The sequence below is a fragment of the Heteronotia binoei genome, chromosome 6 (genome assembly GCF_032191835.1).
Source record: "Heteronotia binoei isolate CCM8104 ecotype False Entrance Well chromosome 6, APGP_CSIRO_Hbin_v1, whole genome shotgun sequence".
Lineage (NCBI taxonomy): Eukaryota > Metazoa > Chordata > Lepidosauria > Squamata > Gekkonidae > Heteronotia > Heteronotia binoei.
The window spans coordinates 37,295,656-37,318,640 of NC_083228.1; the positions used below are offsets into that span (position 1 = coordinate 37,295,656).

At 45.3% G+C, this 22,985-nt stretch overlaps 1 protein-coding gene across 1 annotated transcript in view; it reads left to right on the plus strand.

Moving 5' to 3' along the window:
* The first annotated feature begins 9,152 nt into the window (after positions 1-9,152).
* Positions 9,153-22,985, plus strand: part of LOC132573657 (lysosomal acid lipase/cholesteryl ester hydrolase-like) — a 58,846-nt gene continuing 45,013 nt past the window's right edge. Inside the window, exons 1-2 of the mRNA XM_060241281.1 lie at positions 9,153-9,251; positions 14,789-14,906. Of these exons, the coding sequence (XP_060097264.1) occupies positions 9,156-9,251; positions 14,789-14,906 (214 nt within the window). The 5' untranslated portion in view covers positions 9,153-9,155. The remainder of the gene's footprint in view (positions 9,252-14,788; positions 14,907-22,985) is intronic.

Below are 22,985 nucleotides of genomic sequence, written 5' to 3' on the forward strand. Positions count from 1 at the left end.
CTTGGATACAGCCTACCCAGTCTATAGTTATATGCTTACCTTTTATAATATAAGCTTCCAGTCACACTTTGAGCATTATAACTGAAATACAGCTCATGTGGTTATATGGTCTAAAGATTTCGGTGTGACTATAATTAGGTGTGGATATAATTATAATTATAAAAAGGATTGTTACTGGAACAAACATATACTTATTCAAAGACCTCCATACAAAGGTTGGCAATTTCTAGAGCCACTGAACAACCTGTATCTGGAAATGGGGGTGGTACACAGATGCAGGGCTTTTTTTGTAGCAAGAACTCCTTTGCACATTAGGCTACACCCCCCTGATGTAGCCAATCCTCCATGAGCTTACAGGACTCTTCTTACAGGGCCTACTGTGAGTTCTTGGAGGATTGGCTACATCAAGGGAGTGTAGCCTAATATGCAAAGGAATTCCTGCTACAATAAAAAGTCCTGCCTGGATGATATTCAGTGCTGGTGCTTGGGCTTTCAGCATCCCAAGTAAGGTGCACACTGCTGCCCTGCACCACAGCCCCCGCTCAGCCCCTTGCAGACCCAGAGGGGACTGGGCAGGATGCACAGCTCGTTTCCTTGCTCAAAGACATTTGGAGAGATTCTGAACACCTCAGGATGAGGAAGCGCACCCCACCCAGCCCTTTCTAGACATGGAGGGGACTGGGTGAGGTATGCTGCATGTTTCCTCATTTGAAGGCATTCAGAGCTGCTCCAAATGCCTCTGAGTGAGGAAGCATGCCATGCCCTGCCCCTTCAGACTTGGAGGGGACTGAGCAGGGCGCACAGTGCATTTGCTCACCTTGGAGGCCTTTGGAGCTGCTCCAAATGCCTTCAAGATGAGCAGGACAGTGCGAGTGGGGATGGGGCACCCACCCCCAACCTTGTGGCCAGGTGGCACTTAGGCAGCCGCCTACATAGCCTACTACCACACACCAGCTGTAATGATATTTTTCGCTTATGGAGAGGTAATCAAAACCAACTAATTGAATTTTATAGATGGTTGAATCAACAGGATACTAATGTAAAATCCGACAACACTTTGATGAACAGCAGATTAATTTTCTTGATATTATGATTAAGGAAATCAAATTATTTACCAATTTATATATACACACACACTGACTGGTATTATTTCCCAAGGTATGATAGTTACCATTCATTACATTGATAGTCACCATCTGTTATGTAGAAATTTTTCTGAAGTCACTAACTTTAAGAGAGAAGCTTCTATTTTAATTAACAATTTAGCCAGCAAAGGTTATCCGAAAGAACTGCTTCAGTATGCGTATCAAAAAGCACTTACTAAAAACAGGGAAATGCTGCTTCAAAGCAATAGGAAAAAAACCCCTAATCTTGAAAGTTTTGCCTTTAGTGTGTCATTTAATCCCATCATGTTTGGTTTTACTAAGAGTATTAAATGGGATCTTATACTATATGGGATCTCCAAATATAAACAGAAACCCATGATATCTTTTAAAAGAACTCATAATCTTAAGGATCAACTGGATCACATTGACACCTCTCTAATTAAGGAACAGCAGCTTTTACCAGGTACTGAACTCTCTAAAAGGGCATTACAGGTGTGGCTAGTATTCCTTCTGTAGATTTACATATAATATGAATTATTTTATAAAACCATTAGATGGTAAACAATATCAGTTGAAAGATTTTACAACTCAAAAAATATTATTTATAGCATTTTATATCCATGCAAACCCCACACACATCTACATTGGGAAAACTGTAAGATGTTTAAAAACACATATTTCTGAACACAGGAGTAACACCTCACTTAAAAGACAGGAGCCCCTTTAATTACACATTGTTTGGAAAAATAATCATGCTTCAAATGAATATGTTCCTGTTGTTTGTAATTATTTAATCGGATTATATTGACCACTTATTTTTCTATAAATGGTTTTATTCTATGAGTGCATTGCTTAAATAGATCCTCTGAGGAAGCCATAGGTGAAATGTGTCAGGATCAAGAAGGAATAATAATAAAAAGGTTTTTATTATTTTATTTTATTAAACCAATGGTGACATCACTCGCTACGCCCCTCCATTAATTATGTGCAGTGCCACGTCACATCTGGGGGCAGCCTCAAAATAGATCACTTCCGTCCCTAGCTGATGCAATTTCCCATCATGTGACCCTTGAGGTCATGAACTTGCTGAAGTCACAAATGGCAATTTCACTCACCATGCCCCCTTAATTAATTATGCATGGTGCCATGTCACATCTGGGGGTGCCCTCAAAATAGGTCACTTCCGTCCCTAGCGGATGCAATTTTCGATCATGTGACTCTAGGGGTCATGGACTTGATGACGTCACTGATGGTGATGTCACTCATCATACACGGTCTACCCTTTTGCTGCTGCTAATTAAGCTGCTGTGTACCACAAAGGCATGATAGAAAAGATCTTATTTTAATTGTTTCAATATCTGTACTAAAAGAGGCCCATTGAAGCCAAACTTGAGGCAGCAAAGTCTGAGGCCAAAGGCTATGAAGGCTTTTTCTTGCTTGACTTATCAAAAATGTTAAAATAAGAAAGAAAATTAGAATTAAATTTCAATAAGAAAATCAACTATTAGCAATCCAACTCCTTATGCTTGACAGATTGGTACTGGAAAAAACTTATGGTCTTATGATATATTATTTATATATCATAACTTTCTCTAATGGCAGAAAGTGAGGAGGACCTAAAGACCCTCTTGTTGAGGGTGAAAGAGGAGAACACAAAAGTAGGCTTGAAACTCAACGTCAAAAAAACTAAGATCATGGCATCTGCCCCCATCACATCTTGACAAATAGAAGGGGAAGACATGGAAGTAGTGACAGACTTCACATTTCTGGGATCCAAGATCACTGCAGATGGTGACTGTAGCCATGAAATTAAAAGATGTTTGCTCCTTGGGAGGACAGCTATGGTGAACTTGGGCAGTATAATAAAAAGTAGAGGCATCACCCTGCCAACAAAAGTCCGTCTAGTCAAAGCGATGGTATTCCCAGTAGTAATGTATGACTGTGAGAGCTGGAACATGAGGAAGGCCAAGTGCAGAAGAATAGATGCTTTTGAGCTGTGGTGCTGGAGAAGACTCTTGAGAGTTCCTTGGACTGCAAGAAGATCAGATCAGTCAGTCCTAAGGGAAATCAGCCCAGACTGTTCCCTGGAAGGTCAGGTGCAGAAGCTGAAGCTCAAATACTTTGGCCACCAAATGAGAAGTGAGCACTCGCTGGAGAAGATCCTGATGCTAGGAAAGACGGAAGGCAAAAGAAGAAGAGGACGGCAAAAGATGAGATGGCTGGACAGTGTTACTGATGTAACAAACACGAATTTGAGCAGACTTCGGAGGTTGGTGGAAGACAGGAGGCCTGGCGTGACTTTGTCCATGGGGTCGCAAAGAGTCGGACTCGACTGTGCGACTGAACAACAATATAATTATAACATAGTATTATTTTATATAATAATATAACTATTTATATATCATAATATGTTCATATCATTATATGGTCTTATGGTCTTATATTTTATTTTATTAGAGTTATATGCTCTAAAGCTTTAGGTGTGACTATAATTACAATTATAATTAGGTGAGGATATAATTATAATTATTAATATTATTAAAAGGATTATTACTGGAACAAACATACATATTATTATTATTCAAAGACCTCCATACAAAGATTGGCAATTTTTGGAGCCATTGAACAACCTGTGTCTGGAAATGGGGGTGGTACCTGGATGCAGGGCTTTTTTGTAGCACAAACTCCTTTCCATATTAGACTACAGCCTCCTGATGTAGCCAATCCTCCAAGAGCTTACAGGGCTCTTCTTACAGACATTTTTATGGTCTAGACACATAGTAAAGAAGCCCTGGATACATTTCACCAGGCATTCAATGACTTCCACCCCACCACCAACCTGACAATGAACCAGTCTATGCAAGAAATACATTTTCCGGACACCACTGTTAAAACACACAATGGATGCATAGACACTACCTTATACCAGAAACCTACTGACCGACAAACATACCTGCATGCCTCCAGCTACCATCCCAAACATTCCAAATGATCCATTGTATACAGACAGGCTCTACGCTACAGCTACATTTGCTCCAAGCCTGCTGACAGAGATTCTCACCTGAGGAATCTACAACAAACCTTTTTGGAACTAAAGTACCCACCTGATGAAATCAGGAAACAGATTAACAAAGCCAGAATGATACCCAGAGAAAACCTGTTACAAGACAAACCCAAAAAAGACAATAACAGAACACCACTAGTGGTCACATACAACTCTCAACTGAAAAAAGTTCAACGTATCATCAACAACTTACAACCTCTATTGAATAGTGACAGCTCTCTTTCAAAAGTACTGGGGGGTAAACCTTTTCTTGCACACAGACAGCCACCTAATCTCAAACGACTCCTCACCCACAACAATACAACATCTCATCTGAGCATGGACACTGGTACCAGAGCTTGCAATAAACCCAAGTGCTAACTTTGTGGCCACATACACCCAGACACAATCACTAGACCTAACAGCATTAACTACACCGTCTCAGGCTCATTCACTTGCTCATCTTCCAACATTATATATGCCATTAAATGCCAACAATGCCCTTCAGTTTTCTACATACGGCAAACAGGACAAACTCTTCGCCAAAGGATAAATGGACACAAATCTGACATCAAGAATTACAGAACTGAGAAACCTGTGGGGAAACACTTTAACCTTCCAAAGCTTTCAATGGGTGACCTCAAAGTAGCTGTTTTACTGCAAAGGAACTTCAAGAACAGAATGGAGAGAGAAATTGATGAATTACAAATTATTATGAAACTTGGAACAAACAGCTCCCCAGGACTGAACAGAGATATTGGTTTTTTATCTCATTACAGTTGCTAAACCCACTCTCAGAACTTCAAGAACAGAATGGAGAGGGGAATTGCTGAAACTTGGAACAAACACCTCCCCAGGACTGAACAGAGATGTTGTTTTGTTTTTTTAATCTCATTACATATGCTAAACCCACTTTCACCAAGTATGGTGATATATCCACAGTATTCCAATGTATTTCTCTTTTAGAATAGTGTATCAGAATAATGCTTTTGTATTGACATACTCAAACAAGGGATACTGGCTGTTTATCTCATTACATATACTACATCCATCTTCCACTATATTTTAATGTATTTTTTCCTAATGGCAAACTAGAATGATGTACCTATTTATGTTACATGTTAAAAGGTAAATTAGTTGGACAGGAAAAACTTTTGGGAAAGAAATGCCTTCTTTTTGACCCAGGTTTATTAGCAATAGAATAATTAACAGGCATTCTCACATTCTGACATTACTGTTTTATGGTTTCCCACGCTAATGCAACCCAGATCAAAGGTTTTCTGAATCTGTTAATTTTTTCTATTCTGCTATTGGCTTTTAACTTTGTACCACTTGGCATTCCAAACCCCACCAGCTATATGTGGCTCTGCTTACTGTACCTCATTCCTCGTCTGAAGAAGTGTGCATGCACACAAAAACTTACGTTCTGAATAAAACTATGTTGGTCTTAAATTGACTCCTATTTTGTTCTACTACTTCAGACCAACACGGCTGCCTATTTGGAATTATTTGATTTATATCCCACACTCCCTGCTGAAGCAGGCTCAGACTTATACTCTATGGGATCCCCAAATGTAAATGAAAACCATTGATATCTTTTAAAAGAACTCATAATCTTAAGGATCAACTGGATCATAATGACATAATTAAGGAACAGCAGCTTTTACCAGGTACTGAACGCCCTAAAAGCACATTACACGTGCAGCCACTGTTCCTTCTGTAGATTACATATATTATGAATTATTTTATAGAACCATTAGATGGTAAACAATATCAGTTGAAGGATTTTACAATTTATAACTAATTTTACAATTTATAATTAATAAAAAATATTATTTATGCCATTTTCTGTCGAAGCAAAAAACCCACAAGTCTACATTGGGAAAACGGTAAGATGTTTAAAATACATGTTTTTGAACATAGGAGTAACACCTCACTTAAAAGACAGGAGCCTCTTTAATTACTCATTGTTTGGAAAATTAATCATGCTTCAAATGATATATGTTCCTATGTTGCTTGTAATTACGGTACTTGGATTGACCACTTATTCTATGAGTGCATTGCTTAAATAGATCCCCTGAGGAAGCCATAGGTGAATAAAAGGTTTTTTCTACACCTTGTTTTTTCCTGCTGCTATTGTTGTTGTGGCTGTGAGCTGTTTTCTATTTTTAACATAAACAGCTAATAAAGGATGACTGGCAAAGAGGACATAAGCTGAAACAGCAGGTGATCACTGGGAACTAAAAGGAACAGTGGCTGCACCTGTAGTGTCCTTTAGGAAGACAGAGATGGTACACATATACAGGTAAGTTAATTTTAATTTTTCTCCTATATGGAATATCTAGTCTTATTGGAAGTCCTCCAAAACTCCCACCATTCAGGATTGGTATAGTGAAATCTGGGATCAATTGTTAATGGATAAGATAAAATTTTATTATTATTAGTTAAATTATTGTTAAATGTAAATTAGAATGTTTTTTAAGACTAATGCTGATTTTAAAAGTTTTGTATAACTATTGTATGGATATGTTGTTAGCCGCCCTGAGCCTGCCTAGGCGGGGAGGGCGGAATATAAATAAAATTTTATTATTATTATTATTAAGATATCAGATCTGATATCCAATAATGACCTACCTTAAATCATTCTGTTTACACTAAGCATTGGTTTCCAATCTTAGAAAAAATTAGATGACATATTTAACAATACAGGTTGTCATAGGAATCACAAATTCTGTATCTTTCTAAGAACTAGTTGTTTGCTTTAACTACTGTAATGATTTGTACACTTCTTATAATAATGCTGTACTATTATAATGTCTGGTATATATACCCCTTTTGAATTGTAACTTGGTTTGGTATATAATAAAATTTAATTAATTTGCAAAAAAAAACCCGTAAGGAATATATGTGTGTCCTCTTTCCATTCAAAAATATTGATATAGTTAGAAAAATAATTGTTTCAGTGTTCACAGCTCTTTGTGTTACTGGTGTATCTGAAGGTGAAAAAAAGCATAGGAGTGAAAGGAATTTTGTGGCACGCACCATAATTTTAGATATTCTTCAAGTAAAATTGGAATAACATGTGTAGTAGAATCTGGGACATAGCTAAGCCACTAATACATAAAAGTATAAGAAAATGAATCTCTATTGCTCCCTCTGTTGATAAGATTAGTGGGTACATTTTGCACAGTCATGTAGTAGAAATAGTAGTAACAGCAGCTATAGTTGGACTGTCAAGTCCAGGTCTTTAGGGAGTGATGGGAAATAAATATCCTTGTATGCAAATTTTAAAAGCAGAAGAATTTTCTTTGGGTTTGCATGAGGCACCCTAATTATAGGAGGCTCTGGGTGAATGCCCCCCCTTGCTGTTTTCTCACCCACCCAAGTAAGGCATTCACTCCCACCACCTCAAGGGGAGCTAATCTTTGCCATCTGGAGAGCAGTTGTAATTCTGAATGATCTCCAGCCCTCACCTGAAGACTGGCAACAGTGATCTCTAGGGGGAAATGGCATTGTATCTGCCTGAGATCCCAAATCTCTTCAAACCCCACCCCCTCCATGCCACACTCCTTAAATCTCCAGGGATTTCATAACTGGAATAGGCAATCCTATCTCCTTCCCTTTATTTGCCCCTCTGAGTTCAGCTTTCCATCGCCTTCTCCCTCCTTGCAGCCTCTACATAGGAAAAGTACAGACTTTTTCCACAGTGTGTGTGTGTGTGGGGGGGGAGAACCAAAGCAGTTTACATCATTCTCCACTCCCACCCCTCTTTTATCTGAACAACAAGCCTGTGAGGCAGGTTAGGCTGAAAGTCTGTCACTGGTTTGAAATCACCCAGTCAGCTTCCACAACAAGAAACTGTGTCTGGCAGACTGCACTCTCAAGCCCTAGCTCCTATGTCCTCCTCAAACTCCACCACAGAATCTCCAGGGAGTTCCCAACAACATGGAAAGGTATCACTAATGGCCTCTGTGTGAGTGCCCCACAACAGATCTCTCTCCCCATCCTGAAGAAAATAACCCGATTTGGAGGGTGGACTGTATGGTATTATATTCCCCTGAGGTCTCTCTCTTTCCTGACCAAAGCAGCCTAGATTGTTTAGCAACAGCCTCTGGCTAGCACTTCCCAGGCAGTAGCTATGGTCTCTAAGGAAACACTCCCATTGGGGCCTGGCCTCCCTGGCTATTTCTGTGGCCCTTGGAAGCCATATGTGCTGGGAGACCTTTCTTGAGGCCGCAGTAGCTCTGCAGCCCTTTCTGAGGCTGGTTGACAGAGAGGATACAGAGAAGAGTTGAAGATGTGGCTGCCTCTGAGGTAAGACTGCTTTTGGCAGTGTGTTCAACATTCCTGGGCCTGTAGTAGGCAGGGGTAGGGGAGTCTGAGTAGCTTCAGAACTAAGGTTGGTTGCCTTTTACTGACAGAATCAGCTTTGATGGCTAGCAACAGCCACTTGGGCGGGAGAGGGGAGTTTACTTAACCAACTGTACACAAGTACTCTTGACAGTTTGATGGGCCAAAGGCTGATATTCCACTAAACCCCAACAAATCAGGATGGTCAGATTTGCCACCATGACAGGAGAATTATTACTAAAAGATTATAAACAACAGCATAAAGTTTGCTATGATGGCTACCTCTTTGTGACTGCTTTTGTACCTTGTGCTTCCTTATCTTTTAGTATTTTGATATCCCAGCCCAAAGTATTTAATTGAAATCAAGTCCCATTGTTTGCACTGAATCTTACTTGGAAATAGGAACAGGATAATAAACCAACTACATCAATTTCAAAATTAACTGAAATACATTCTTTTGGGGTAAAGAAATCTAAATAACATTTCATTGATCAGCTGGATTTCCTGTTGCCATGTAAATCTACCATCAAAATAATGAGCATTTCCAGATGTTTATTTATTTATTTATTCAGCTTCTGTACCACCCTCCCTACAAAGGAGGAGGTAGATGGTGCATTATTTTTGAAACTACTGATGCTGTTTTACATAGGTCTAGAATGTGGCTGGCTGTGGCAGTGATAAATTTAATCCAACAGGCTACATGCTCAAAACTATTTGAAAGGCACATGAATCCTGAATCTTCCATGGATACTGTAAGTAATTTATTCAGGTACCTTTTGATACCAGGCATTGTGTCACTGTGATAATAGATAGTATGTTGTCCTTTTGATCTGGGTTTCAAGAGCAGATATTTGCACACCCATAAAGTTAAAGATACGCTACAAGGAGGGCATCAATGAGCTTGAAACAGAAGTAGTGATTAGAAGCTATGACTCCTGTGTTCAAATCTCGATCCTGACATGCAGTACATGGAGCAACTATGGACCAATCACCTTCTCTTAGTCTGAGCTACTTTACAGGGTTGATGTGAGGCTAAAATAGAGACAATGGGGAAACTGTCCTTCCTTGGAGGAAGGATGGGATAAAATGTAATAGGTCAGTCTGATATGCATACTTTAATTTAGACTTTTCCCACATGCTTGAGTTCCTTGGGCACTGGAATTGATTTAGGCAGGGCTCTTCCTCAGGTCTGTCCTTCTGTGCATTTTTATCCTTGTGGAGACAGTTTATTTTCTTCTGCACTTTTCTTAATGAGGATTTTCAAGTGAAGTTATTGGTGCTGTTATTGGTGGCATCAGAGCACCCTCTTTAAAAAAAAAGTTCTAAGATAATTAACAATAGGATAGTATGAACAAAGCAGGAGTCAAGTGGTACCTTTAAGACCAACAAAGTTTTACTCAGAACGTAAGCTTTCGTGTGCTAAAAGCACACTTCTTTAGACGAGGGGATCAGGTACAGTGGGCTGAAATACATGCAGTTTGTTAAGAGGGCAAACTCATACAGAGCTGGGATTACATGGTGGAACCGTGTGACAATTTAGAAGGCCATTTGGTCTGGATAGCCATAAAAGGTAATAAAAGTTGCCCGCCAATTGGTGTTTCTGCAAGTCTAGATAAATTACAAAAAAAAAAATTAACAAGAAAGAAAGAAGTTGTGTACGTTGTGTGAAGACATAGCTTGCGATCAGTGGAGAAATATTTCTGTTAAAAATTTTATTCAGCACTGGCTCTACATGAAAGCAGCTTGATGTGGAATGTGTACCAAGAAGTTGACAGGCACATTAAGGATATATCAACCATTGGAGTCTTCTTTTGAGGGGATCTGGCTCCTCAACTTCTCAGGAGCAATTTTGTTGCCACATGAATTTATGGACTTTGTTGCCATAGAACCTACCCCTTGTTGAATATATTGTTCATAGGATATCTGTGTATATATTTTTCTAATGAAATAGACTGTTTGTAATTGTTTTGGCACAGTTGGTTTTGTTTTGGTCTATCACTGTGCAGCCACTCTGTTATTTTGACAGTGTGTCCCAGCAATGTGACCTCTTAGTTATGGGTGACCAACTTCCATAATGTGTGCTGGGAGACAAACTCTGCTAAGCATCCAGAGTTACGCAACTTCTGGACCAGCCTAGCCAACAACTTCCTTTTTCAAATGGTGGAGGAAACTACAAAGAACTTGGCCATACTCAACTTAATACAAGAATTCTTGCAAGCTCAGACCATCACTATTCCAGTCAGACAGAAGCATGATAGGGGATCCAAGAAGCCAATGTGAATGTTCATGTGATGAGACCTCTGTGATGAGATAATGAAAAAAAAAAAGGAAATGTTCAAGAAATTGAAGGAAGAACATATCTCTTCCAAAGAATATGTGAGGGTTACTGTAAGTTAGCCATCAGAGAGGCCAAAGGTCATAGCTGAGATTGACCAGGGAGGCTCACTACTGCAAAAAAAAAAAGAAAAAAGAAAGAAAAAGTTTCTTCAGATATGTGAGGAGTAAATGCATGGTAAAAGAGGTGATAGGCCCTCTGCTGGGTAAAAGTGGAGAAACACTGACAGAAGACAGAGAGAAAGCAGAAAGGCTCAGTGCCTATTTTGCCTCAGTTTTTTTTACCCCAGAAAGAAAAGAACAGGCATGTCAAAAGTTGCTAGTAGGCAAGACAGATGGTGTGCACCCTAGAGTGCTCAAGGAATTTTCTAGAGAGCTTGCAGAATTCATTATCTTCAAGACCGCTTGGAGTATGGGAGTTGTGCCACAAGACTGCAGGGTCTTGGAGGGTGAATGCTATTCCAATTTTCAAAAAATGAAGAAAGGGTGACCCAGGGAAACTACAGGCCAATCAGTCTGATCTCTGTCCCAGGGAAGATACTGGAGCAGATTCTAGAGGGGTCAATCTGTGAGCATCTAAAGGACAACTTTGTGATCTGGGGAAATGGCCATGGATTTGTCCCTAACAGATCCTACAAACCAACCTAATTTTCTTCTTTGATTGAGTGACGAGCTTACAGGATTGTGAGAATGTTGTTGATGTTGTTTACTTGGGATTCAGCAAAGCTTTTGACAGGTTCCTAATGCTGTTTTGATGGTAAACTAGAGGACTGTGGACTGGTCTCTAGGATAATTAGGTGGACAGGGAAGTGGCTAGAGAACCACACACAAAGAATAGTGGTAAATTGCATTTTATCTAGTTGGAGGGAGTATCCAGCGGGGACCCATAGGGCTGAATTCTGGCCTGGCACTTTTCAATATTTTCATAAATGAACTGGATGAGGGGGTGAAGGGACTACTCATTAAATTTGCAGATGACACCAAATTGGGAGGAATAGCAACCACCCAGAAGATAAGAGATAGAATTCAGTGATATCTCGATACATTGGAAAAGTGAGCAGAGCAAATAATTCAACAAGCATAAATGCAGAGTTCTGCATCTGAGTAACAAAAATGGTAAGCATCCATACTGGATGACGGACACACATCTGGATACCAGTGTATGTGAACAAGGTCTGGGGCTCAGGTGATCTGTAAGCCAGTGGTATATCTAGCCTATTTGGCACCCAGGGTGGATAATTTTTAACACCCCATCCTCTATTTTTTTGCCATCAAGTCACAACTGAATTATGGTGACCCTGTAGAGTTTTCAAGTCAAGAGACATTTGGAGGTGGTTTGCCATTGCCTGCCTCTTTGTGGGTCCTGCTTCTCTTCTGAGATCTGATGAGATCAGACTAGGTTGGATCTCTCCAGGTCAGGGTCCCTTCTGTATACAACAAAATCATTTTTGGTAGTAATCATGAAATTAAACAAATATTAATCAGAGCTGGCATGTGGGAGTCGGTGAATTAGGCAACAACCTGGAGTTCCGGTTCCCACAGGGGCATGAGCGGGGCAGGGACCCCCTCCCCATCCCTACTCATGCCGTACCTGAGCCTTTCTTGGCTCTGAGGGGTCGGAGGAGCTCCCCCAATCCCTCAGAGCCTAGAAAGAACATGACTTCCCCTGCCCAGCATGCTCTGAACTCAGAGCACGCTGGGCAGGGGAACCACCCTGTGTTCTTTCTGGTCTTTAAGGGATCAGAGGAGCTCCCCTGATCCCTCAAAGCCCAGGAAGAATGTGGATTTCCCCGCCCTGTGTGGTCCCAACTTGGAGCACGCTGGGAAGGGTAAGGCGCCCAGCAGCCCTGTCCCGCTTTGTGGGGAGTTCAGCAGGGGCTGTGGGGGGAGGGGCGTTGCTTCTTTGCTCAGAGCAATTGGCGAAAAAACAATGCCCCCGCAGCCCCTACTCAGCTCTTTACAAAGCTAAACTAAACTAAGTTGGCCAAAAACAGCAGAACAAAGGGTGTTTTTACACTGACAGTTTGTGACTCTCTATCACCGCATTGGGAACTCACCTTTTACATTACCTAACATTCTCACAACTGTTTTGCATCATTGCTGCCTGAAGCATCTACATTTGTTTCAGTGAGATGAGTTCTGGTGCTGCTGCAAAGTTTTTCTGAAAACTAGTTTTGATCCGGTCATTTTTTTACAGGTGTTTCGAACTTCTTTCTCTCTCTCTCTCTCTCTCTCATCACCATTCTCTGCATGCTTTTTCATTTTCTCAAAGAACTTCAAAAAGTTGGTGAGTCAGGACTTCTTTCTTTCTTTTCTTTCTTTCTCTCTTTCTTTCTCGCTTTCTCTCTTTCTTTCTCGCTTTCTCGCTTTCTTTCTCGCTTTCTCGCTTTCTTTCTCGCTTTCTCTCTTTCTCGCTCTCTCGCTTTCTCCCTCTCGCTTTCTCTCTCTCTCTCTCTCTGGTGAGTCAGGACTTCTTTCTTTCTTTCTTTCTTTCTTTCTTTCTTTCTTTCTTTCTTTCTTTCTTTCTTTCTTTCTTTCTTTCTTTCTTTCTTTCTTTCTTTCTCTCTTTCTTTTTCTCTCTCTCTCCCCCTGTTTCCTTCCTTCCTTCCTTCCTTCCTTCCTTCCTTCCTTCCTTCCCATTGCTAATCTGAGTAGAGTGGGGTGGGGGAAAGAAGCTTGAAATGCCCTGCCATTTCATGTTTTAACAGGCTGTCATTTAATGTAATCCCAGGCTGAGAGCATTTTATATTTTTAGTTTTCTGCTGTGTGATCCTTGTGCTTTTTCTTGATGTTTTATTTTTTAAATTGCATTGCAAAATCCCACCATTCTCCTACCTTTCCTAAACAAAATACTACAAGAGTTTTAGGCTTGGCTCCATCCCCAAAGTTTCTTGGCTCCACCCCCAAATTTTAGTGGGCCACGAAGGAGAAGTATAATAATAACTGGGCCATGGAGGGGAAAATTTGGGAAACCCTGCCTTAGAGATCATGCTGGACTGCATGTATAGCAGCCTTCTACTGGCATCCATTGATCAAGGAGTGGGAGGCAGCTGAATCCTGCATGAGTGATACATGTGGATGCAGTCCAGTGGCACCAGCCAATGTGGTTGTGGCTCCCTGACATCAGGCAACAGGACTGCAGCTTCCTCCCTCCCTTCTGGAAAGAACACTATAGTGTGGCTGCCAGGGGTCTCATGATGAATATAGCTTAGTGAGCTCTGTCAGATGGGCTTGCGAGTCTTTTCCTGAAGCCTAGGCAAGTATATTTCTGCCAAGTGGAACCATGGCATTCTCATGTTCCCATAGTTCACTTGGAAGAGGCAACCACAATAAAACAAACAAGACATACAAATCCCATACAGCCAAAGATTTGGCTCCTGGCCAGGTGTGGTTTTGAAACAGGAACTTTTTCTTTATTTATGCTATCTATAGTCCAACTTCCTCATTAAGACCCAAGGAGGATTACATTGCATAAGTCAGTGCAATCACCTAATAAACAATTTTTAACAGGATAAAGATGACAGAAATCTGAAGTAAAGCAGAAGTACACACAGCACATTACACATTAACATGACACATGAAATAATGCAAGAAATGGTATTACATAAGTAGCACTATAATGCAGAGAGAGCAAGAGAGCAGCTCGGGCTGCTAGGACCCTCCAGGCAAATGTTGGGAGATGTTGGGGGAGGCTTTCTTATTTTTGCAATGCTAGTGAATTATTTTAATCTTCAACTGAAGGAGTTTTGATCCTAGAATGGTTTACTTGTTCATTGAAAGCTTTAGCCTATAACATTATGAGGGTTTGGGACCAGTTAAGACCTTTAACAATATTCTTGGTCCTGGATATTTTGTGATCACAGAACTTTGAACCAGCTTGTTCTGGCAATTGCCCAAAGAAGATAATAATAGAGATCCGGTTTTTCCCTGAGGATTTTTGTTTGTTTCTTTGCAGTCTGAAATCATCCAGTACTGGAGATATCCCAGTGAACAATATGAGGTGTTGACCGAGGATGGCTATTTCCTGCTATTATACAGAATTCCTTATGGATTACACAGTCCTGAGAAGAAAGGTATTGGTTTAATGTAATTCTAGTATTTCAAAATTAAGGGTATGGCTCAGTATCCTCCTTGTTGCTTTAGCCATGAGAAAGGGCACCAGCAGGATTCATATGTGCTGCACACCATCTCTGGTGTTGTATATCTGCCACTTCTAAAAGGGATGCCATTTCTTTGTGTGAGATGCCCACACTATTCTTTTATGTGTGGTTATACAAGATCACATAGAAAGAGCCAAACACATATGTCTTTTCCACCCCTTTGGTTTATAGAAGATCCCAGTTTGGTGTATAGGAGATCCAGTTTGGTGTAGTGGTTAAGTGTGCGGACTCTTATCTGGGAGAACTGGGTTTGATTCCCCACTCCTCCACTTGAACCTGCTGGAATGGCCTTGGGTCAGCCATAGCTCTGGAAGAGCTTGTCCTTGAAAGGGCAGCTGCTGGGAGAGCCCTCTCCAGCCCCACCCACCTCACAGGGTGTCTGTTGTGGGGGAGGAAGATAAAGGAGATTGTGAGCCGCTCTGAGACTCTTTGGAGTGGAGAGCGGGATATAAATCCAATATCATCATCTTCTTCTTCTTTGTTAACCTCCTTCCTATAATGCACTAGCCATGAGGAAGCATGGCCAGTGCTTTGGAGAATGGAAGTTTAGTTTTGTTTTACTCAGCTAGGGATTCTGAGAACTTAGCCATTATGGTGTTCACCAGCAGAAACACCATTTTAGACTGCTGCAGTCATGCATGTGGTGATTCTCAGATCTCATCATCTTGGCACTGTACAACTCAAGCAGTTGCCAAACAGATCTGCAGATGTTGTTGCTTACTTTGTTTCTTTAATTAAGGCTGGGACATAGCGAGAAATTTCAAGGGGCAGGAAACTAAGGCTTGACTGGTCCAGCATCCTGTCTCACACAGTGGCCAACTAGTCGCTCTGAAGGGCCAACAGTAGGGCATAAAGGCTGAAACCTTCTTCTGATGTTGCCTCCCGGCTCTGGTATTCAAAGGTTTAGTGCCTCTGAATGTGGAGGTTCTACTCTGTCACTATGGCTAGTAGACATTCTCCATGAATCTATCTAATCCCCTTTTAAAAGTGTTTATTTCTGTGGCCATCATTACGTCCTCTGATAGCAAATTCCACAGTTTAATCACTCTCTGTGTAAATTAGTATTTCCTTTTGTCCATTCTGAACCTACTGCTCAAAAGCATCATTGGATGCTCTCCAGTTCTAGTATTTTGGGAAAGGGATTATAAATTCTCTTTGTCAACTCTCTCTACTCCATGCAGAATTACTGTATTTTTTGCACCATAAGACTCACTTTCCCCCCCAAAAAAGTGGAGGGAAAAGTGTGTGCGTCTTAAGGAGCAAATACTGCAAAAAATTCACACAAATGCCTCTAAATTCACACAAACGGCTCTAAAAACTAGGTGCGTCTTATGGAGCGAAAAATACGGTAGTTGCACCTTTTCTAAACTGAAAAGTCCCAGTCTCTTAGCCTTTTCTCATAGGGCAGATGCTCCAACCCCTATGCAAGCACCAATTGTTTCCAACTCTGGGGCAACATTGCTTTCACAATGTTTTCATGGCAGACTTTTCATGGCAGACTTTTTAGCAAATTAGTTATTCTCTTCACAGCAATAACTCTGGCCTTCGGAACCTTTGAGGGCCCATCTCTAACACCTCAAAACCCTTTGCCAAGTCCTATTTTGCCAGACTACTAGTCTTTCTATTGGGATATTAAGCTTGACACAGGAACCTCTCTCTCTCTTGGTACACAATCAGAGACTGCCCTTATTTTCTGGGATCAATCTTCCCACAGACTCTCCAGTATTCAGACCTACACCACATTCACCCTGAAACTGACTCTGCTTCTGTGACACACTGTCACAACAGCCACCACTCTCTCCTGCAGATCCTCTTCAACCCAATCACTCTTCCCAACTCTTTCTCTAACTCCCAACTGCCACAGTTTGACCGTTAGAAGCAGTTGCCCAATCACAGTGAGTTCCATGACCTGTCACTCACTGAGAATTCCATCCTATGCACTGCCTCTTAATTCATGCATAAGCTTGCAGTCCATCACAAACTTACACTTATCAATACTGAACTTCATTTGCCACATTGTCACCCACTCACCCAGTTTGTGGAAGTCCTCTTGTTACTCTTCATTGTCAGCCTTGGTTTTCATCAGCAGTAATTTTGTAGAAAAATAGGTGGCGGAGCTCATCCAGGAATTGTTATGTGGCTGCACATACTATTCAATGGGCAAAGAGGTGGAACTCTCAGAAGAAGGAGGTGGAACTCTCAGAAAGGTTCAGGAGCTGCACTTCTGTGAGCTCCCACTGAATCTGAGGCCTGATTTTCACCATCCTGAATAATTTTGTGTCATCCACAAACATGGCCACTACACTACATAACCCTAGTTCCAGATTACTCATGAAATTAAATAGTACCAATACCAATCATTATGGGACCTCTTTGCTTCCTTTCTTCTATTGTGAGTGTAGTGTATCAGTAAACAACATGCGACCAGGCGCAGGGGCTACTGGAACGTCCCAGAAGCCCCAGCGCAGGGCGCGGACTCCCTCGCCAATCAGAAGCTGTGGCGGGAAGTTCAACAGGTCAGGATTGGCCTGACCGGCCCAGTAGGCTGTACCGGGAATTGTATATAAGTGGGACCCGGCCCGCGTGTTCTCTCTCTTGCAACGTGCTCCGAATAAAGAATGTTGCCCTACTCGCGTCTCCTGTGTGAGTACGTTACAGTGGCGACGAGGATGGGATACTAGCCTCATCGGCTACATCGGAGACCAAGGGCACCACTGGCCACGACCGCCACCCCAGCCACCATGGCCACCCAAGGCGGAAACACCGGTCACGTTGAGCAGTTCGACCCCGCGAATCCAGAGGCCTGGGAGTCCTACTTGGAACGAGTCGAATGCTACCTGAGGGCTAACAAGGTCACGGAGGACAGCATGAAGAGGGACGTTCTCCTGAGCGTCTGCGGGGCGGCCACCTTCGAGATCGCTAAAGGTCTCTCGGCCCCCGCCCGCCTCATGGAGAAGTCCTTCGCAGAAGTCAGCAGACTCCTCACCGGCCACTTCTTGCCGCAGCCTTCGCGGGTGGCCCGCAGATTCTTGTTCCACAGAAGGGACCAAGCGGCGGGAGAATCGGCCGCCGACTACCTGGCGGCCCTCCGTAGGATCGCCGGGAACTGCAATTTCCCTCAGCTAGAGGAGACCCTGGCGGATCGCTTCGCGTGGGGTCTCCGCGACGAGAGGCTCCAGCAGAAGCTCTTCGCCAAGGAAGAGCTCACCCTCCAGAGCGCCTTCAGCGAAGCCGTGGCGTTTGAGAGGACCGCGAGGACCTTTCCCAAAGCCCGGTCGGACGCCGTTCACCAGGAGGAGCTGGACCAGGACCGCCCGGAGGAAGGGGAAGCCCACCAGCTGCGCCGGCCTGCCGGACCACCCAACCGAGCGTCCCAGCGGCCACGAGCACCCGAACGACCCCCAGCGGCGGAGAGGCCTCCGGCCACCAAGTGCGCCAGCTGTGGCGACCCCCACGACAGGCGGGACTGCCAGTACCGGACCTGGGACTGCCGGAGCTGCGGGAAGACCGGACACATCGCGAGGGCCTGCCGGGCCAGGCCCAGCCGTCGGAGGCCGGCCACCCACCAAGAGTCGGCGGAGTTCCACGCCACCGCCTCCACGGCACTGCAGGTACTGAACTTGCCCATAAGCGTCCCGAACAAAATCAGAATGGCGGTCCTTATAGAGGGAGCCCCATGCCAAATGGAGGTGGACTCGGGTTCCTCCATTTCAATCATATCGGAAGAGACCCTGAGAAACCTGTGTCCCGGGCGGCCGTTGCAAACAAGACCGGCGGGCTTTGTTCTAATAGACTTCCAGAAGAACCCGGTCCAAATCGCGGGGTGGGCCCGGGTGCATGTCGAGCGGGGGTCCTTCCGGGGGCCGTTGGACATTCTGGTGGTCAAGCGCCAGCTGACCACCCTGTTAGGACTGGCGTGGTTTAAGCCCCTGGGAATACGGCTGGAAGGGGTGGGGCAAATCCTATCCACCAGTGGGGTCGGGGATGTTTGCCGCGAGTTCCCCGACGTGTTTGACGGGTCCCTGGGGAGCTATAAGGGGCCGGCCATCTCCCTACCGCTGGACCCCACGGTCCGACCAATCAGGCTCAAGGCCAGGAGGGTTCCATTTGCCCTCAAGCCCAAGATAGAGGCTGAACTGGACCGCCTAACGGCCCAAGGGGTACTGGAGCCAGTAGACTACGCCACGTGGGAGACCCCAATAGTGACCCCAGTCAAGCCCAACGGGGAGGTTCGGATCTGTGCTGACTATAAGTGCACCATAAACAGGGCACTTCAAGACAACCCGTACCCCGTACCAGTGGTGAGCCACGTCCTGGCAGCACTAGCGGGGTCTAAGATCTTCGGGAAGCTGGACCTGGCACAGGCCTACCAACAGCTCCCGGTAGATGACAAAATGGCAGAGGCCCAAACCATCGTTACGCACAGGGGGGCCTTCAGGGTGCGGAGGCTACAGTTCGGGGTGAGCGTAGCTCCGGGGATCTTCCAAAGCATAATGGACGCTCTCCTTAAAGGAATCCCCGGAGTCCAACCGTTTTTCGACGATGTTTTGATTGCCGCTCCCGACCCCGGGGAATTCAACAACCGCCTCCGAGAAGTGCTTCGCCGGTTCCAGGCTGCGGGGCTCAAAGTCAAGCAGGAAAAGTGCTTGCTGGGCGTTCCGCGAGTGGAGTTCCTAGGGTTCGCCGTAGACGCAGCGGGGATCCACCCAACAGAAGAAAAGACCCGAGCCATCGTGCAAGCCCCGGCCTCCACCTGCAAAGCGGAGCTACAAAGCTTCTTGGGGGTGCTTAACTTCTACCATTCATTCCTCCCCCACAAGGCAGCCCTTGCAAAGCCCTTGCACAGGCTGCTGGACAAAAAAGCCCCTTGGGTTTGGGGCAAACGACAAGCCGCCGCGTTTCAGGCGGTCAAGGACGTCCTGGTGTCTAATGCGGTGCTCCACCATTTTGACGAGGGCCTCCCCGTCGTCCTGGCCTGTGATGCGTCGCCTTATGGGGTGGGAGCAGTCCTGGGGCACCAACTCCCGGACGGGAGGGAGGTACCGGTAGCGTATTACTCCCGCACACTGACTCCGGCCGAGCGCAACTACGCGCAGATAGATAAGGAGGCTCTGGCAATCGTGGCGGGAGTCCGCAAGTTCCATGAATATCTGTACGGGCGGAGGTTCACTATTGCTACGGACCACAAGCCCCTCCTAGGTCTATTGGCCCCAGACAGACAAACCCCCCAAATCCTATCAAAGCGTGTGTTGAGGTGGAACCAATTCCTCAACTCATACACTTACACCTTGGTCCACCGAGCCGGCAAAGCCATGGGTCACGCGGACGCACTCAGCCGGCTGCCACTGCCGGAAGTAGGTCCAGACCCCGCTCCCGCACACCAGGTAATGCTAATGGAGAGCCTCTTGGAGCCGCCCCTCCACGCAGCGGAGGTAGCCAAGGCCACCCAGAAACACAAGACTCTAGCACGGGTGCTCGACTGGGTGGTGAGGGGTTGGCCAGAGGGGAACATGGGGGAAGAGTTCAAGCCATATAAGGCCAGGAGGGAGGAACTAGCAGCACACAAGGGTTGTCTACTATGGGGAAGTAGGGTGGTGATCCCGCCCCCGCTACAGAAGCGTGTCCTAGAATCCCTACACGAGACCCATCCCGGCATAGTCCGAATGAAAGCCCTGGCCAGAAGCTACGTTTGGTGGCCGGGGATGGACGGGGAGATCGAGAGTTGGGTCCGTAGGTGCCAGACGTGCCAGGAGTCGCGGCCCGAGCCGCCCAGCGCTCCCGTCACAAGATGGGAGTCCACCCGGAAGCCATGGTCGAGACTCCACCTTGACTTCGCGGGGCCATTCCAGGGGCAGACCTTCATGATAATAGTGGACTCCTACACCAAATGGTTGGAGGTCATTCCCGTAGGGTCCACCTCGTCCGCCGCCACGATTAGGGCGCTGCGCAGGGTCATATGCACACACGGTATCCCGGACACCATAGTCTCGGATAACGGGACCGCATTCACCTCGGCCGACTTCCAGGCGTTCCTCCAGAGATACCTGATCAAACACATAAGGTCCGCCCCGTTCCACCCGGCCACCAACGGTCAGGCAGAGCGCATGGTGCGCACCACGATGGAAGCCCTTAGCCGGATCATTCAGGGGGATTGGGATCACCGACTTGCTGCCTTCCTGTTTGACAACAGGGTAATTCCCAACCCCGTCACGGGGGTGAGCCCCGCAGAACTCCTCATGGGGCGCAAGCTAACAACCCGGCTGGACCGGCTGCATCCCGACAGGGCTTCAGACATTCGCGGGAACCCAGAGGTCAGGGAAGCAGCCCGGGGTTTCTTTGCAGGCGACCCAATATACGCCCGTAACTATGCGAGGGGCCCGGAGTGGGTGGCGGGCCAAGTGCTGAGAGTCACGGGGTCCCGCCACTACGACATATCAACCGAGGGGGGCCAGGTACTACGGCGGCACATAGACCAGTTACGGCGCCGCACGCTACCGGAGGAACCGGCGGACACAGAAGAGGCAAGACCCGGAGAGGAGCCCAACAGGGGCCAACCTGAGGACGCGGCCCCAACACCCATAACGCCGGCACAGGAAGCACCGGAACCGACAGAGCCCGAAGGATCCGCGGAACCAGTCCGTCCGCCTCCGTCCGCCCCAGGGCCCCCCGAAGCACCAGCCACGGTGGCCGCGCCTTCCCCACAGGACCTCCCCAGACGGTCAACCCGGGAACGCCGACCTCCCGCATATCTGTAAGACTATGTTCATTAACCAGGGGGGGAGGGGTGTAGTGTATCAGTAAACAACATGCGACCAGGCGCAGGGGCTACTGGAACGTCCCAGAAGCCCCACCGCAGGGCGCGGACTCCCTCGCCAATCAGAAGCTGTGGCGGGAAGTTCAACAGGTCAGGATTGGCCTGACCGGCCCAGTAGGCTGTACCGGGAATTGTATATAAGTGGGACCCGGCCCGCGTGTTCTCTCTCTTGCAACGTGCTCCGAATAAAGAATGTTGCCCTACTCGCGTCTCCTGTGTGAGTACGTTACAGTGAGAGATGTCCATTAATTCCTACTCTTTGCTTCCTGTAATTTAACCAGTTTTTCATCCATAAGAGAAACTGTCTTCTTATATCCCATGACTTCTAAGTTTACTAAGGAGTCCGGGGTGAGGTACCTTGTCGAATGCCTTTTGAATGTCCAAGTATATAACATCTACCACATCACCATTCTCTACATGCTTTTTCATTTTCTCAAAGAACTTCAAAAAGTTGGTGAGTCAGGACTTCCCTTTGCAGAAGCCGTGCTGTTTTCCCTCAGCAGGTTTTGTTCCTCTATGTGCCTAAAAATTCTGTTTTTGAATAGTTTTTACTAATTTGCCTGGGACAGTCATTAGGCTGATTTGCTTGTAATTTCCTGGTTACCCTCTGGATCCCTTTTTTAAAAACTGAAAGGCGAAATTCAGCTGAGAACTGGCTTCAGCAGTGAGAAACTATTCATGGTAAGAGATCAGAGAAGTTCTTGTCCCATCTGCTCGGAGTCAACTTCTGATCTCCAATCTCAGAAATGTCACACTATGCTCTAACCTCACAGTGGTGCTGCAAATTTCCCAGGGGAGGGAGCTGATTTCTAAGCTGATTCCTTTACCAGCTGAGAGTCAGATTCTGATCCGCTCCCATAAAATGTTTCACTATATCTGTGGAAGACTTGGTCCAATTTACAGGACTGGGACACAGGGCCATAGCCAGCAGGGGGTGCATGGGGCTCTGCCCCCTTTTGCATTTGCAGTGCCCCCCAGTCAGTCTTCCCTTCCTGTTCCTCTGATCCTCTTTGTCTTTCAGTGTCTTGTTTATTTGCCTCTGGGTGGCAGGTGGTTATGGCCACAGTGACAGTTTGTGAAGTTTGCCACACTGGCAGAGGGCTGCTCATTGGCTTTTGGGCAAGACTGTGCCAGGCTGGCTGTGAGGACACTGCTGCTGCTTTCAGGGTAGGCTGCTG